At 38.6% G+C, this 18,729-nt stretch overlaps 1 protein-coding gene across 2 annotated transcripts in view; it reads right to left on the bottom strand.

The window, feature by feature from the left end:
* The window catches only part of acvr1c (activin A receptor type 1C), an 84,659-nt gene that overhangs the window by 63,237 nt on the left and 2,693 nt on the right, over positions 1 to 18,729 (bottom strand). For both annotated transcript variants that reach the window (XM_055214806.2, XM_055214805.2), the window contains exon 2: positions 16,984 to 17,214. In XM_055214806.2, coding sequence (XP_055070781.2) covers positions 16,984 to 17,214 — 231 coding nt within the window. The remainder of the gene's footprint in view (positions 1 to 16,983; positions 17,215 to 18,729) is intronic.

The raw sequence follows: 18,729 nt of genomic DNA, 5'->3' as shown, positions 1-18,729 counted from the left end.
CATTACTAAAACAAATTATGTGAATGCCTTGTTAAAGAGAAAAGTTTTAAGTCTAGATTTAAAGGTATCTATTGTGTCTGATTCTCGGACAACAGTTGGTAAATCATTCCAGAGCTTAGGGGCTAAGTAGGAAAAGGATCTTCCACCTTTAGACACTTTTGATATTTTAGGGACAACTAAGAGACCAGAATTTTGCGAACGCAGTACACGTGATGGATTGTATTCTGATAGTAATTCTCTAAGATATGAGGGTGCTAGGCCATTTAAGGCTTTGTAGGTGATAAGTGATAATTTAAATTGTATGCGATAATTAACTGGTAGCCAGTGTAAAGTTGCCAGAATTGGACTTATGTGGTCAACCAGAAATCCTCACGAACCTTTTTCTGTTGTTTACTTCATATTTTGGTTCCCAGAATGCTTTGCATGAGGCTGTTATTTTATAGTTTTATTCTGTTAATAAATAGACTTGTTAATGTTTAATGTTCATTTAACTTTGAACATACTGTTGCCAGTAAATAACATACATTTAAATCTACAGTAAGTTACTGGCAAACAGCTGACAGTAATACTGTCATTTCTACAGAATTTTTTAACAGTGTAGTGTTAGGTGTTGATAGATAAACAGAGTTTCATGAATGGTTTCAGGAGGATTAGTTGAAGAGAGGCCTGAGGTATATGCACATTTATACTGTAAGTCAATACTGTAAGTCAGTACAAGCCAACTTGTGTGGTGAACAATTATTGTCGGCAGGACACTAACAATCTTCTCTGGGATCACAGACAAAAAAAAGTGTTTTAACTCATTACAACAAAATGCCAAGAGCATACCATCACATAATTATATTGTGTTCCTTCAGACATGCAGACACCATAACAAATTTTTTAAATTTCAAGAAAATGTAACTAAAAATACAAATATTCAATTCAATTCAATTCAATTTTATTTATATAGCGCTTTTCACAAGTGTTAATTGTTGCAAAGCAGCTTTACATGAGAAGATGTAGAGGAGAACACAGAAATTCAATAGATAATATAAGAAGTAGAGAAAGCGGTTAAACCGTACAAGCGAGCATATTAATAATGTAACGCAGGGCCGTGCACAGACATTTTGAGGGGCAGTGGCCCAAACCAAAAAGGGGGCACGGGGGCCGCAATTTATATGGTTTTAACAATATGATGTGTTATAGATTAGTATCAAATAATATAAGTGATTATAATGGAAAATAGACTTTATAACCAGATTTAGAAGTGTGACAAAACTTCTTAATATTCTATATGATTTACATGCTGAAGCTTTGAATCCATGCTTGCCATTTTGAACAGCTTTTGCAGCCTCCCTTCCAACTTTGTCTTTTTTTTAAACATTGTTTTTTATTTTTTGTTGACAAAGTGTGCCAACAACAGCAAATTTGTTGTTATTTATATCAGATCTCATCGGGTACATTACACATTAGACAATCACTGTAATTCTAAAAATGTTTGCTAAGTTGTTAGCACTTTAAGAAGACAGAGAGCAAATCATCCACAGAAATACAAAAACATAGGAAAGCCGAGAGAGGTCATCCATATTTTTATTTTTGCTGCTTGTTTTCTCATGGTCTCGAGATAACAAAAGTTGTTTTCTCGCTATCCAGACATAATAATCCAAATGCCATAATGTAATTTCCTGTCCATAATATTTCATTTATTTTGAAGTGGACTGCTGATGCATATAAGTTGGGGTCTTCGCCGTTACCACGCGTAGCTAATTGTCGATAGACTTAATAAATAAAGTTTGATGTTCGTGAATTTAGGGACCATCTCTAAAGTGCACTGTACATGTTTCTATCTTCAATATTATTTAACAGTTTATTTGAATAAATATAAAACATCTAAAAAAGTGTGCATTATAGTTGACAACCACGAACACTTTACAGATGGTTTTGTGACTGTTTGTTGACTTTAAGTTATTCCATTTTAATGCTGTTTAAAGAAGAAACGTATATGGAGTACTTTAAAGACGGTCCCTAAATTCACCGCGCTATCAAATGGTCAATTATTGGCAAATCTGTTTCATCTTGAGCGAATCCCTGATCTAAGTAAAATCTCATTTGTTCATCCATGCTCATTTAGTTAATATGCTTTTGCTGTCTAAAAATTATGTTCTATTGAGTACACGTAAGCTTTAATCACATCACAAAAATACAACTTTTGTTATGACGAGATCACGAGAAAACAAGCAAGCAAAAATAAATATAGAACACGACCTCTCGCCTTCAAACTACCAAATTACTAATTGAGCAGCTCAACAACTGAGGTAATGTAATGAATCTACCTGTTAATACAACAAACTGTCGTCTCCGCCCTTCAAAGAGTGGACACAGAATGTGAGAGATGCTGCGGAGCGGGCGGGAAATCACGAAGTGGACTACCAGAAACAGTGGATCTTTAGACGAGCTGTTACAGAACACTTTGACTGGGGTTGGCGAGAGGGGCACCTCAGCCGATTAGGGCAGAAGGGCAGTTGCTCTAGCCACCGGGCCACCCCCCTGTGCACGGCCCTGATGTAACGTATACTGTAAAGTGCTAAGTTAAGCCAAAGTTGGCTGACTCTCCCTGGGATTAAAAACCCTCTAGGAAAAAAAACCCAATGGGAAAAAGTCCTAGAAGGACAAAAACCCTTGGGAGGAATTAATATATATTTATATATATATAGAAACGGTAGGGATAGGAGGCGGGTAAGCGAATTAAACTGGTTTAGCCGGTGGTCGTTGGTCGGGCATCGGCTGGTCATCACGCTTGCAATACAGAATCAAATACTGTAGATCTTTAAAATAATGTGCATTTTTATGAACATCAAGCATAAAAAAATCAATGACTGTACTTGACTTGTGTGTGTTGAATATTTAAATTAAATCTCCTTTCTGTATGACAGACAATCTGAATTATATATCAATACATTGCAATTATATGGATTTAGATACATCTTAAATTTAGATACAAATTTTACTGCTGTGGCTATTATCCTTATATTGTGTTAGTTAAGATTATCATTTATATTCAACATTTGATAGGCCTATAACATACCATATGATGAAACACATGTCTATTTTGTATTAATTATTATTGTAACAAAATGAATTACATTTAATATATAAGTTGATTTTCTTTAATTGTTAGATTAATAGTGGTTAATAAAGTCAAATAAAATGTCAAAGAGTCAGCATTGCATTTACATTTCAGTGTTGGTGGAAGTCTAGTTAAGCAACAACTGAGGCTTAGCCTGACAGTTAGCCTGCTCCGGACCAGGCTAGTTTCCAAGCATAAGTTTCCATAGTAACCGGGGTTGAACTAGTTCAAGTTTGTTTTATGAAAAGAAATCCACCGGTAGTAAGCCAGACTTAACAAAATAAGCCTGGCTTATTCTGTAATCTAGTTTTATGAAACAGCCCTCTGGTGTGCATCTTACCAAACAAATACTGGTGTGCTTCTTGAAAAACAATGGCACTGATATATGTTATCTCTTTCCCTTAAGTGAAAACGCTTTCCTGGCATTGACGAGTTTTTACGGAAATCCATATTTCTGCTATTATCCACTACCGAACTTATAAAACGGAAGCATCCGCTGATCCAAAAAACAGTAAAAACTCTGTGTATGTTTTGGTCATCGTTCTATATCTGATCTCAAATAAAATTCCTTTACAAAAATGCAACTATCTTAGCTTTTGCTCAAACTGTGGTACTTTGAAGAAATCTACCCATATTTGAGAGGTGATAAAAAGAGAACAAAAAAAGAAAAACAGATTTTTTTGTTGTTTGAAAGCAGATGGTCTGTTCTTTCATTTGATATATTGTATGTTTATATATTTAAAGAAGAAACATTTCTGGAAGGCATTATATTTTTCTGAAAATCATTAAAAAAAACTGGCACTGGCTGGCAACCAGAGATGGGGACTCGAGTTTGAGACTCGGACTCGAGTGCGACTTAAGTCGCACACACAGTGACTTCAGACTCGACTTGAGACTCGACCCTAAAAGACTTCAGACTCGACTCGGACTCGAGCCGCGCGACTCGTGAACAATGTTTATTTTTAGGAAACGTCTGATGAGCTCGCTGTCATAGCTCCCTCCGTTACCTACAACCTGCCCACGACGTAACACGTGACGTATCTGCTCCACGCGCGCGGCCGCGAACATACATGTCGACTGCACCGGCAGGCAGCCGCTGCTGTGGCATTCATCTAAAGCTTTGGTTAGTGCTGTGACGGATCCGCGGTTCCGCTCGCATGTGATTTGCGGATTAATATGCAATTTAAATAGGGTAAGTTTATCATTAACGTGTTTCTAAGGCTTGCAATTGTTTAAATTGTTTAACAATTTAAGCGCAAAAAGGCGCTCAAGTGAGCAGATTTCTGTACGCACATGCGGTTCAGTGTATCCGGTCCAGCTCCAGTCAGGTCCAGAGTTGCGCTACTTTGTGTCATACTGTACTTGCCGAACTGCGCGATCCGATCGGCGTATGAAATCAAATTAATACTATAGCGGATCTAGAGTGACTGGGGAGCAGACTGCTGTGGCGCCACAAGAACCCACAAGCAAGTGACAACAAAGTACCGCGAGAGCGATTTCAGTTATCACATGGAGAAATCTGCTTTGAATCGCTCTCGCGGTACTTTGACATCACCAAGAGGTCTGCTTAGCGCCAAATGAACTCGAACCTGCAGTGTAGCTGCTCACGCGACACTGTAAACAAACAAGAATTGTCCATCTGGAGAAGTGAACGAGTGGAGCAGTGCTTCAACATGAAATCCGAGAGTTAAAAACGCACATGTGAGTAAACAACATTTAAATCATCAGTCCAGTTTAATAGATAAGGTTTCAAGTGCAATAAAATAAGCCCGTGATGATTATATCCTCATGGTTTTTAGCTGCCTTCAGCATGTTTGCTTGTGCTTCACAGTGTTAAACTTACCTTCTCTGTGTGTGTTCATTTATATATCTACGTTCAAGATGTATATGATCTTAAACTTCTGTGAGGAAATTCATGTCTGTGTTGATGTTCAGTTCAGACTTGCAAATTAAAGATAATTTTCTTCACTTTGGTTTTGGTGTCTAATATTAGGCTACATGATGGTCTTGTAATAATAAAAGTAAAAGCCTATTTTCATTTTTAGACAATGCTTGTATTATATGCAAAAAATAAGGTTTTTATATCAATGACTATGCAAATTAGAGTTAATTCATGGTAATCTTAAATGTGTATTAATTAAAAACATTTACACCATTAAATTACACATGGTAATGTTATCAATAGTTGTCAGATAATAGCTATTGAAAGAGTGGATATTTTTCTTCTTCAATGCATGTGTTAGCCACGGATTGAAGATTGTAAACAGTTTATTTAATTTTAATTAACAGTTGAGTAAGTTTTGGCCCCGAGTTAGATGTTAATCAACACTAAACCAGTCTAAAAATCAGTCCAGTTTCCCCAGCTGTAAACCCATTGGCTGTTAAACTCTTTTTTTTTCTTATAATAAACTGACATGTTGATAACACATTCAGTTTATGTGTTTATGTGTACACTTTCAGAATGCTCTGTTACATGGAGATCCATACTGTTTGCATCTGTGAGTGTGGTGGTGCGTTGCGCTGGGACGAGTGAGCATAAGGGTGAGAGGGAAAAATCACAGTATACTCACTACAAAAATCTAGACTACACCACTGACCTTACTTAATGTGCAACTTTGTTTTTTTATAAATGTTTATAATTTCTTTTTGTTATTAGAGTTTTATTTGTTACAACGAGACTTGAGACTTGACTTGGACTCGAGCCCAGAGACTTCAGACTTGACTTGGACTCAAGCTCAAAGACTTCAGACTTGACTTGGACTCGAGCTCAGAGACTTGTGAACATCTCTGCTGGCAACTATTTTCGGAAAGACGCGGTACAGCTATATATGTCTTATACTTAGACTCTTTGGAGATATGAAGGATGCAGTACTACTCTACAGGTACCCAAGTATAACCTGAGATTTGCAGAAACTGTGTGTGTTATGTGACCGTATTATTGATGTACGACTCTGAAATAAACAATTTAAACATTTTTGGCAGAGGTATGACTTTTCATCATGAATAAGGATCAGAGCTGACTTTTAGCTGCTGTCCTTGAGGCAGAGAGTGGGCGAGAAAACCAGAAATTTGCTTAAAACAAGGTCTGACATTTTACAGTTTCCTGCAATAAAAGATTTTAAAAAATTAAGCTTTCATTTACATTCATGTGCATTCATGGGTGAGAAGTCGTGGCCTAATGGTTAGAAAATCAGGCTTGTAACCTGAAGGCCATCAGTTTAATTCTCATGGCTGGTAGGTTGCGAATAAGGTGCCCATGAGAAAGGCATGTTTTCCCAAAGATGGCAACCATAGGACATGGAGAGCAGGGTTCTAAATTAACTCTAAAATTCATTTTTGGCGGGTGTTAATTAAAACTTACCCGCCAGTTTGGCTGGTGATGCATGAGGCATTGCATGAATGATACATAAAGCTCTGTTCTCGGACATTTATCCCTCAGTACTTCCTACATTTCCCATGAAAACTGTGCCGTAATGCTACTTGATAATGTTTCATACACCCATTGGCTGCACGCAGTTTGAGTGAAACCAGCGCGAGAAACTATGGAAATGTGTGGAGCGCATCCACCAAATCACAAGGAAGGCGGAACGTGCCCCAGCGTAAATCTCAAGTTAAAATTTTAGCAGTTAACTAGTGTATTAATAGCGGCAAAACGGATCTATATTGAATGTAGTTACCCAACTTACGCTTGTAAAAGCGGGGCAGCAGTCGCACTGATGCATACAAGCACAAATCCATGTCCGCGCGCGTCTTTGCGTTCATGCACGCACAACCACATTCAGAAGGTGACGCCAAGCGATTGAGTAAGCAGCTTATGAAAACATGACGAAACTGAAGTAAGTTTCTAAATAATCGTATTTTAACTCGATCATTATTGGCTTCTGTAGATGGACATCTGAAATGTTTTGTGCAAAGCAGTAAAAGGGAAGTAGAAAGGAGAGATGATGAGTTTAAGGGAGGTAAGACAAATTACATCCTCCTTACTCAGTCAGGTCTCAACCATTAGAGGAAATATCTCAGGGAAACCTCTTGTCAAGTCTATAGGATTGCATTGTTGCTGAGAAAATTAACACATTTATGTCTTATACACTGTTCTGTACTTTCAGATATGAAACTAATATTTAGTTTACTAATATTTAACTCTACGACACTATAAACACTCAGCAGTAACTATGACTAAGATTATTTTAGTATAGCAGTTAGAAAATGACTGGTTTCTTAAAATATTGTTAAAATATTCTTGTAAAAGTAAGTTATTAATCATTGCTATCATTGTATAATGTTGAAAATATTTCTCTGCTGTCATTATTTCCAAATATTTTATGCCATTTATGCCTCCAAACATGTTAATAATGTTAGGTTTGATGAAGATGAGGGAGACTTTTGGGAGCGAGAGGAGGCAAGGATATAGACAGAGAAACAAAGAAAGCTTGTGTTTGATCACAAAAATGTTGTCATGTTTTGTCAGGATTGTCACATGTACGCGAAAGAAAAAATGAAACGAACAATTTCATGGTGGGAACTAATAATTTTAAAGTTGAGGCAGTAAAGGACCATGAGTGTGCCCGTAGCCATCACAGAACCTAACGTTAATTAAAACTGCCAAGACAGGTCGTATTGAAGAGAGCCTTGTTGGGAGAAGCCTTACATTTATGTGTGTTTTCATGCCAACAATGTTAATAAAATTATCAAATGCATTCAGTGGCACTTATAATTTGTCTTATTTTCACTGGAAAATATGTGGCTAGTGGAAATGCTGATTGGCTGGTAACTTTAGAAAGTTACCAGCCACATTGGCTGGTGATCAAAAAAGTTAATTTAGAACCCTGATGGAGAGACAGAAATATTTAAGGCCCCTAAAGAACATCAAAATAGAAGCTTAGTATAGGGCAACAAAATAATGTATGCACATAATCAGCTGGAGAAAATGAGTTGTAGTGCACATTTTTAATGCCATAATTAGCTTTAAAACACAATTTCCCAACAAACCTGTGGCCAGTTAAAATGGCTAGAAATTTTGGAAAACCACTAGCCACAGTGAATAATGAGCAAAGAAGTTAATGTCAAACCATGATTCTTGCACAAATGTGTTGCATGCATGTACATTTCCAATTTCTTAAATGTAACACACACGCATTGGCCTTGTACACACTGCGTATCAATTCAGTTGTCACTTCACCTTCTTATGCTTGATCCTGTTCTGTACACACACACCTTCAAACTTTAATTACACCAAAAGCCATAAACGGTTAAGCGCCACATTGGTTTGTAAGTACTAAAAAGATAAGGACCTGGCAACACTGCAAGACAACGCTCTGTGGAGCAGTCTCACAAATGCGTACAACACTCAATGCCAAGATGGGGGTTTATTGCAAAACATAACGCTGTGATATTGTTTTGGTCAATGCTGTGAATGATGTGAGACGGCAGAATTTTACTATGGTTGTCTCTGTGACAATCATCGCAGTTTCAGAAGAGAGTCATATTCTGTACAGACATGAAACGATTTAGGGGATTCACTTCTGTATTTTAATGCTCCCGAAAGCTTGCAGTGTGTACGAGGCCAGTATATAAAAAAAATAATTATATGAATTACTTATCATGCCACACACACACACACAATAGCTGTTATTATAAGAACGCTATATTGACAAATCCATGACCAAAATGTAACCATGTTTTGGCTTGAAAGTAATGCACCATAAGCAACTATGCAGAATATGTGTGTCAGGAATCGGGACGAAAGGCGAGGAACACGAAGGAGGATGCAGATGCAGGTTACAAACAAAAATGACATTTATTCAAATAAATAACATCAAACAAAACTCGAGCAAACCAACAGGCAGGTAAAACTGGAACAAAACAGAACACTGAGCACAACTGACAGGTAACAGGTGAGTGAATGACAGAAAACAAGGGTATAAATACACAGACAATCAAACAAGGAACAGGTGTAATGAGTTAATGTAATCAGTCAATGAAAGTCCAGGTGACAAGGATCAGAGACAAACACAAAACATGACACGGATAGAACCGTGACATAAGCCCCCCCATAAAGAGTGGCTCCCAGACACTCCACCATGACACAAAAACACAAGTCCAGGTGGGCAGATCTGAGGGAGGGCCGGAGGGCTCAGAAGCCCAGGCGGAACCGGCAGAGCGGAAGTCCAGGGCGGGTCCATCCACAACGGACCACCATCGCTGGAATAAACAGCGCTCTTCTTCGGCCATCTTGGGCCAGGCAGAGAGTTCAACCATCGAGGGAACCGGCTTTGAAGATTCGACCATCGCGGGAACCGAAGATTCAACCGTACAGGAATCGACACAGGAGGTTCAACCATTAGAAGAACTGACTTGGAAGGTTCGACCATCACAGGAACCAACGTAGAAGATTCGACCATCACAGGAGCCGACTCGGAAGACTCAACACACACAGGAATCAACCCAGAAGGCTCGACCGCTACAGAAGGTTCAACCGTCACGGGAACTGACCTTGTCCCCACCATTGCGCAGCCCGCTGCATCCATGTATGACCGGTTCATCTGTCCCTCTGATCCTCACAGAATGAATCTGCCAAAACTGAACCCAGCAACGATGTCGGGATCAACTGTTTCACCTCCAGTGGGGCTTCTACTGCCCATTGCAGTGCGCCCTGTGCTGGACTGGCTTACCAGTGGGTTCCGTGACCGGATATTTTCCGAGCTGTGGAGGGCCGCCGTTGACTCTGATCCGGATCTGGAGGAGCTGGCGGTCTCGTTAGGTTCGATCCTCGCCTTGGCCGCTGTTCGGGTTGCATTAGCTTTCGGGATGGCCCAGCCTGAGCCGCCGACAGAGCCTGTGCCGCCGACAGAGCACGCGCAGCCCGCACCACCAACAGAGCCCGTGCCGCCGACAGAGCCCGCACAGCCCGCGCAGCCACAGCCGGAGCCCGCGCATTCCGCGCAGCCACAGCCGGAGCCCGCACATTCCGCGCAGCCACAGCCGGAGCCCGCACATTCCGCGGAGCCACAGCCGGAGCCCGCGCATCCCGCGCAGTCGACCCTTCCCGCGCATTCCGCCGTCCACCCAGTATGCGCTATTGGTAACTGAGCGGACGAACCCAGTGAGGTCTGTGTGGCCACAGCTGCGTTCTCGTTGGACAATATTCTGAATACATCATGGACTTAAGTGTGTTTAGTTTTGTATTTTATCTTGTTTTTGGCACCTTTTGTTATGTTTTATTCTGATATGTTCTTAGTCTTGTCATGTTAATTTTTTTGTCATGTTTTCTTGTCTTGTGTGTTCCCTTTTGGGTTGTGTTCTCGTGTTTCGTGTACGTTTCCAGTCTAGCTATCTAGTCAAAGTCTTAGTGTTATTTGTCAGTTTAATGTTCATGTTGTGCACCCCCTCGTGGGTTTTGTTTTTTGTAAAATAAAGTGTTTTCTGTTTTCCCCGACATCGTTTGCGTTTGGGTTCATCTGTCCCTCTGATCCTCACAATGTGAGCATGAATTGACTCAAGTCTTTAAAATAGCTAATTTTGTTCGGCCAGTGGGCTATTATCTAGCACAGTGTTTCTCAAAATTTTTCAGACCAAGGACCACGTTATGTTCCAATTTTGTTCTGAGGACCACCTAACAGAATCCCACGTTTAAGTTTAATATGCAACTGTTTCAAGTCAAAAACTAATTTTTTAAAAACAAATGCAATGTTATGTTCAGAAATTATTATATGAATTTTATTTCATTTGAAAAATAAATGTGAAATGAGTTGCAGCTTAATATGAACAACAAACTGCACATGTGAAAAAAATGCAATTAAACATACGTTAACAGCCTAGGTCCCACTTAATGTCATTCCAAACTGCCATAATTTTAAAACTGAGGCGGTGGGTATATGAAGTCTAGGTGTCACTGTAGGTTTAACAGAGAGAACCCAAACGCAGACAAATGTAAAATAAACTGAAGGTTTATTTAAACCAAACAACACAAAAACCCACGAGGGGGTAAAACAAGTAATAACTGACGAAGTAGATAACAAAACAAAGAAACAACACTGAATACTGAAACAAAAGACTCTTGAGAATTAGATTCAGGCAACCCGGAGGACGGGAACTAAGCACACTGAATCTAGACAACGTACGAGCACAAGACAGAGAACGAGAGGGCATTATAAAGACAAACACTCAAATGAGGAACAGGTGAAAATCTTTACATAATTAAATCGGGAGCACACAAGGGAGTGGGGTAAAAGTGACAAGACACTGGGAACACGTGGTCACAACACACACTAGGGGTTTCATTCATGAAACACGAGCAGGACGAATTTTTGTGTAAATCGTTCGTAAAGTCCTTTTGGCGTAAATTTTCTTATTCATGAAAATGTTCGTATTTTCCAAATGTTCGTTGGTACGAAAGAAATCTACACCTGCTCCCAACCACGCGTAAATTGTGCGTTTAACATCCGAACGTTTTGCTCATCAATAAGGCTGTATTTTAATTCACCGTAATCATGTACATATACACAGCATTTTGTAAAAAATATTATACAGTAATTATATACGTTTTTTTCTTTTAACTTTTATGATAAGCTCCAGTAATAGCATCTGCAAACGGAACACTTTAATCAAATAAATTATTGATTTCAGTAGGGCTGGGCAAACAAAATTGTTAAGGAAATTGTTTTCTTATTAAATGGCCAAAATCAGGCATAACACATTTACGATGGCTTATATATAGATTTGGCAGAGCGCTGCGCAAAAGGCGTATTTTCAGAGACCGCGCTTGTCGAGAATGAAGGTTAATTAGTCGTTTCAGGCTATCCAGACCAGTTCTTTTGTGAAAAGTTAAATCTGCTTAAATGTAAACAGCTTGTGTATTTCCTCTAAAATTATTTTTTTTTATTTTTGAATAAGATTTTTTCGAAGTTAACTAATTCTTTTTTTGCAGTCAAGCTTCATGTCGAATTTTCTTTTCACTTGTGGGACTGTTCGATTAACAGATGAAATTTCATTAACAGCATCTGTAATGTGCTGCCAAGCTTCCTTTTTTAGGACCTGAGACGCCACTATACGCTTGAAAATAAAATTTGCCTTTTTGAATTAACTTTTGATAATAAACTTCAATTTCTGCATCTGATAAATGTTTCTTTTTCATTTGCTTCAAAAGACATATGTTGAAATCCTTCGTTTGGTGTCATAATATAATGCCCATATATAGTTTTCAGTCGGATTTAATGGTCAGGATTCATGGTAATAAGCGTGCACGCGCGTCCCATGTACGACTGATAGGAATTCATTAACACATACACACATTTAACTATCAAATCTGACGTTTACAAAGTATTTGTGAATCAGGAGGAGAGTTTTCGGGAAGGTCTGTTTACGTGCAAATCGTGCAAATCACTCACAGATTTATTCATATCCAAAATCATTGAAATTACAGGGATTTTACACATGAACGAAAACTAGTACATTACAAAACTAATAGATCTGTGGATTTTAGCTGCTTTCAGTTGATCTTTTATTTTGACTCCTCTTTGGTTTAACCAACCGATCCATTTTTACGTTATTAAAACAGAATGGCAAGAACTGATATCACAGTTTCGCAAGTGCATTAAAAATCTACTTAAATAAGTGACGATTGTATAAACACTTGCCTAGTTTAGGTCATCTTTTGGCGGACCACTGGGGGGGTTTGGGGGACCAATAGTGGTCCGCGGATCACATTTTGAGAATTACTGATCTAGCAACATCTGTACAGGGTCACCAGTGACAACAACCATAGTCATCTATTTCAAAACACATTTTTTGTCTGCTAAACAGACTGCAAGTCCACTTGGGACACAAGGCGGCCAGTAGCCAATGAAGGATGCCTTATAAACTAGCTACAGAAACAGCAAGAGCAGAGGGCCCTTCTGTAAGGAGTACCATGAATACAATTTCAAAAACAAACTAAAAACTAAATGAATTCCCAGTCATACCAAAAAGGTGTTTTCTGATGCAATCAACGTTATTATTCTTACTGTTTCAAAACAGCATCTATAAAAACAGCATACCAGCAAGACCAGCATATGTTGAGTTTTGGTGCTGGTTTGCTAGTGAACACTAGCTAAACCAGCACCAAACCAGCATTAGCGCCAGCATCCCATGCTGGTCATACCAACAAGACCAGCCATATGTTGTGTTTTGGTGCTGGTATGCTGGTGACCACCAGCTAAACCAGCATAGACCAGGATAATTCCCATGCTGGTTTAATGCTGTTTTTCCAGCAGGGTGCAGGCTAATGAAACCTTAAGATTGAGGAGAGGTGTGCTTTTACTTTTATACTGTTACTTTTGTAACTGATCAAGCGATTACCTGGCAGATGATAAAACAGGTAAAAAACAAGCAAGATCTTTAAGCAAGATCTAAAGGACAAAACATCACAACATGGTTTTTACTTAGACCACTATACAACTAAAATGAATACTACATTAATAGCGTAGCAATGCCCTGGCCAGTGCTCACTTTTTCTTAAAAAACTACATCAAACTGAATGACTGAGGCTTTTCCGTGAAATTACCAAATTCAAAAAGTCTTGAGATAGGTGAATAAAGCTCAAAATACTGACCCATCAGAAAGAGCACTGTCAGGTTGCTTTAAAAAAAAAAAAAAAAACATTTCACCAGCAGTGAATAAACAACCTTTATTAAAATGTATTGCAGTCTAATAGATGTGATTATCTTAGAGCTTTCAGGTTTCATGCTGGCTCTACTTAAATAAACATACAGTGGCTGTCGTAACTATGGTAACTGTAATTACAGTTCCATGCACTGTGATGCTACACTCACATGCCCTGCGATCATGTTCACAACTGGGCCATATGTTTCACAATGTTTAACCTACAGCCTAATGAACTTCAGCATGGATAACTGAGGAAACAGAATTTTCACAACAAATCCATCAGCCAAGATCAGAAATATCAAAAACGATCTAAATGGAAATCACTTTGCACCCAGCACTTGACTTTAATTACAGACGGAGAAACATTGATGCAATGCCTCAAGCAGGTAGAGACAAAGGATCTCACAAAGCTTTCATGTAAAAAGACTGACCCTATAGTCAAGAATGTAATAAAGACATTCAACAAATCTAGATATTTTGGAAAATACAGTACAATAAGCAAACACAGAACATTGTCTCCCCTTACGAAAATTAACCACGGTTTTACTACACTTAAAAAAAACATTGTTACTGTAGTAAAACCATGGTAACCACAAAATAACCATGGTTTTGACAACCATGGTTTTCAAAAACCATTAGTGTAGTAAAACCATAGTTTTGCTGATAGTAATCAATACACCAAAAAACCATGGTTACTTTTACCACAATAAAACCATGGTTAATTTTCGTAAGGGTCAAGATGGACAAAGTTTAGAGGATGAATTATGAATGGTTCTGCACTAACCATGATGTTGTTAAAGAGTAACTAAACCCTAAACCAACTTTTTTAGGTAAGAATGGGGCTTTATTAGTGCTGTTCATTGATTTGAGTAACTTTTTTGACATTTATGTAGTGTTTCAATGCTACAATATATGGTGTAAAAATTGTTGTGCCCTCTTCACAGTGTAACAGTGGCTACTGCAGTTGAATTTTCCTGTTGGGATGTTGTGGTACTGCGTGATGTAAGTGGTACGACCCTACGTAAGCAGGTTCAAGCTCAGCACGCCCTTGTTACGATTTCACCACACACTTGGTACGAGCTCAGTTCGTCCCGAGGGGCAACCTTTCAATCTCTCTGATGAAGCCAATAGGGAAGTGATTTAAAGAGCCAGTAAAGATGCAAATTTTAAGCATCCTACTGTTTATATGTCCCGGACAACAGGTTTAAATGCATGCAAGGTCAAAAACACTGTCATTTTCTCAAAATATAAATTTTAAATTACCCCATTTCTCAGAGATCCCCAAATGATTTGTGTCCGTTCAACGACTCAGTCTGCCTAAACCCCAGCTTTCAGTAGCCTACTCTGCTCTGATTGGTCAACTGACACAGTTTCCGCACAGATCAGTGGCACAGACAAGAGCTGAAGATCTTTGCCCGAACCCGACGGGATCCGTCGGGACCGGGCTTCATTTCTAACATTTTACATGGGCTCGGGCCGGGCTCGGGCTTGCGCTCCGGCTTTGCGCAGTAAATGAGCGGTCAAGTTCAATGCTGCTGGATGCACTGTAAGCGCAGGACCATACTGAAGCCATTTACTTAATTTAATAATTTAATAATTTGATTTAATAATTTTCCTCAACAAAAACATGTAGCCTAATCTTGGTGAGTAAAGGTTTTTCAATGTATAACTATATATTAATTGAGTCTTAAATACATAATTTAGACAGAGGATATAGACAAATGTTGGCATTAATGTAGAGAAGTGCCGAAGCAAATCCCGCGGAGCCTTTATCTTAATTTCATTATTGCCAAATACCCATCTTAATTCAGAATGTATTATCTTTATTTAATTCGTTAAGAAATAATAATTTTTATTGGCATGTTGGCCTATTTATAGTGTATTGCATAGGCCTATTTAGAGTGAGATGTTACAGATTACTTATTTTATTTCTTTGATTTAACTTCCAAGTTGCGTAGCCTAGTTAGTCATAAATAAATAATGTTAAAACCTGTGTAAATAACTCATCCTTGACAAAAGCTGTATATGTGCGCACATCGGGCTTTTAAAAAGATGTCAATCAAAATCTTCTTTCGGGTTCCCCAGTTCTATTGCCAGTGGGTGGAGTCAGGCTCTAATCAGGGGTTTATTTACTATTTAATGTCATGTTTCAGTATGTTTTCATTTTTAAATCTGTTTTATTATGTTTCTCTGTGTTTCATTATTCCTATGTACCCATTTATCATTGGTTGTCATTAGTTGTCATTGTCACTAATTAAAGCACACCTGTTTTTTATTGGGTTTGTTATCTTATCTCAACTTAACTCATCTCAACTGAACTTACAGTATCTCTTTAAGCCCTTCACTTCTTACCACTCATGGTCTAGCATTGTTTGTGTAATGTGTACACTTTGTGCACATAGAATCTTGTAAAGACTCTCTTTTTACAGTTATACTACTAGTTTATCCAATTGCCTTCATCCTCAACCACTATCTATAACAGAATGACTCAGCACAATCTGAATCTCTTTTGCCAATTCCACTCACTAGTTCTCATTTGTACCTAATTTGGGCTACCAGAAGTGAACCCCTAGTGTCACTACATCAGCACATGCATTGATTAAAGTGGTGGGCTCAGATTTACTGAGGGTGCACTTATATTATACCCAACTCACACTGTACTTTGACCAATCCGAGCCCAGGCACGCAATGTCATTAGGATGTGATTGTTTTGCAGAAAGTAGAAAGTAAAGCTCTCTCTTAACAGTGGAACTCATTGTAATGATAAGTCTGTGTTTTTTGGTCATTTGGTGCGTGATGACACACAGCCCTCTCACAGGCCTATAATATTGCTTAGTTTATCTTGTCTTGTGTGCAGCTCAGACATTCACGTAACCCTGCAGCGTGCATCAAAAGATTTTTACGAAGGCAGATGAAGGTGAGTGGTCGCACAATTGACGTCTCTCCTTTTGACATGCACTCTGCTCTGCCACAATTTGCAATTCCACTGCATGTTCCGTGCCTGAGCCCAAATAAACCATGCTCAAGCCCAAATTGCCATGCACACCTCCACGCAAAAGGAGGTCTTGCACACGACCACCCACTTCGCATTGACGTCATTTTTGCTGCGCACCAATGTGCTCATGTGGAAGCGTGGAGTATACCCAAGACTTTAGTCACCGATCTCTGTGAGAACATGTATTGCTGTGTTTAGAGTAAAAATTCAATTGGTGCCGGTCATTAGACTGCTATACCTAGACTGAGATGGAGAGTCTCATTGTTGCAGAAATCTGTGAAGCAGCAGTTGCGTTTGGAGACATTTCTGGAGCTGTAACAGAACATCTGACCCTTCAGCTCTGATGGAGACAGGCAGGACTTGACAGCTTCCTCCTTGCCATTAATGAGCATCACAGAGTTCCAGCATGCACCATCTGCATCTGTCTCACAGGTCTGGTTCACACACAGCTGACAAACACATTTTAAGCCTAGAAAAACAACATATACAATAGATTAATATTTACTAATGTTTTTACCAACAAATATTTTACCCCCAAAAAACAACAAATGCTCATCGGGAGTATTTGATATCTTTTGGTTCAACATCCTGCTTCTTCACACCCCTTTATAACAAAATGTGTTTTTCATTCAAACAAATCAGACACAAAAATACCAAACTAAATGTGAGTGTACAAAATGACACATAATGTCATGTTAATCACTGGATTGTCACCAGAGGTAGACAGTGCTAAAGTATTTTAGTTACATGTTCCATGCATCTGTACTTTATCAGAGTATAAGTCTTGAAAAACGTTTACTTCATTATATTTTAAAGCAAAGAATCACACTGTTTATTTATTTATATTGCATATTAATGTATTAGCGCTGAGTTGGGCCTTTTTTGGTAATTTAATTGGTCATTTTTTCATTATTTTTATATTTGTAACCTAATAATTGTGTTAATATTTGGGTCGTTTTCAGTGACATTAAATGCACTCCACCCACGACATATCAACCCAACTGCTTGGTCAAATAGCAGGTTTGAATTTACTTCAGGTGTGGAGAGGCAGCAGCTTTTACAAGGACCCCTTTTTTTACCATGACAACTTTTGCCTCAATGAAATCATTCTGATTAATAAATCCGTAGCGGTTACATGAACACTTAATAATGTGATCAGTATGATGTGCTTGTATATATGGCACAAGCTTCAAATCAGATTTTATCATTTGACATGCGCACATTGCACAAATATAGTTTCAAGATACGCATACAAGCTATCCTCCAACTGTGCATCTATTTCAGGTAACTAATAAACGACGAGCACATGGAGCTTTGTGCCATTCTGATTATATTTTTCAATAAGCTGCAAAAATACAAATTCACGTATGCCCAAAAAGCATGTTTGAGTGCTGCAGAGACCGTCCACCAGAGTGAGACCAAAATCCGCATGTTGTTCCAAATAAAGTGGGTACTGAACCATCTTTCATTGTCAAGCGTCTAGTAAATAACTCTGTAAAAAAGTCATTTTAACCACTGATTCTTCACAGCCAAACGTCGAGTAAATCCCTCCCTGAAAAAGTAATTTTAACCACAGAATCTTCACAGCCAAACGTACATTTAGTATATCCCTCCTTGAAAAAGTAATTTTACAACACAGATTCTTCATATATCTTCATCCTTTGGTAGTGAAAACAACACAAACTGAAAACACAGCGTGATATGATGTTTACACACTAACTAGCTGAAGTTTCTATAGGCATGTCATAGTTTTTGTTTCTCCCACGGGCATTATTATGCAAAGTGTTGGTATTATGTGGATAAAGTCAGGCAGGAGATTCAATCCTTATGATGACCCGTTTCAGCGATTCAGAGTCAACTCCCTATACTTTAGAAGCCAATAACTTTATTAATCGTGCATTTTTTGGTTCAACTACTTTGCCCATTGTTTACATTGATGGACAACTACACACTGTTTACTGCGCACGAGTTCAAGATCGTTTGC

This window comes from Misgurnus anguillicaudatus, chromosome 17 (genome assembly GCF_027580225.2).
Source record: "Misgurnus anguillicaudatus chromosome 17, ASM2758022v2, whole genome shotgun sequence".
Classification (NCBI taxonomy): Eukaryota; Metazoa; Chordata; class Actinopteri; order Cypriniformes; family Cobitidae; genus Misgurnus; species Misgurnus anguillicaudatus.
This window is presented reverse-complemented; position numbering and strand designations above follow the sequence as displayed.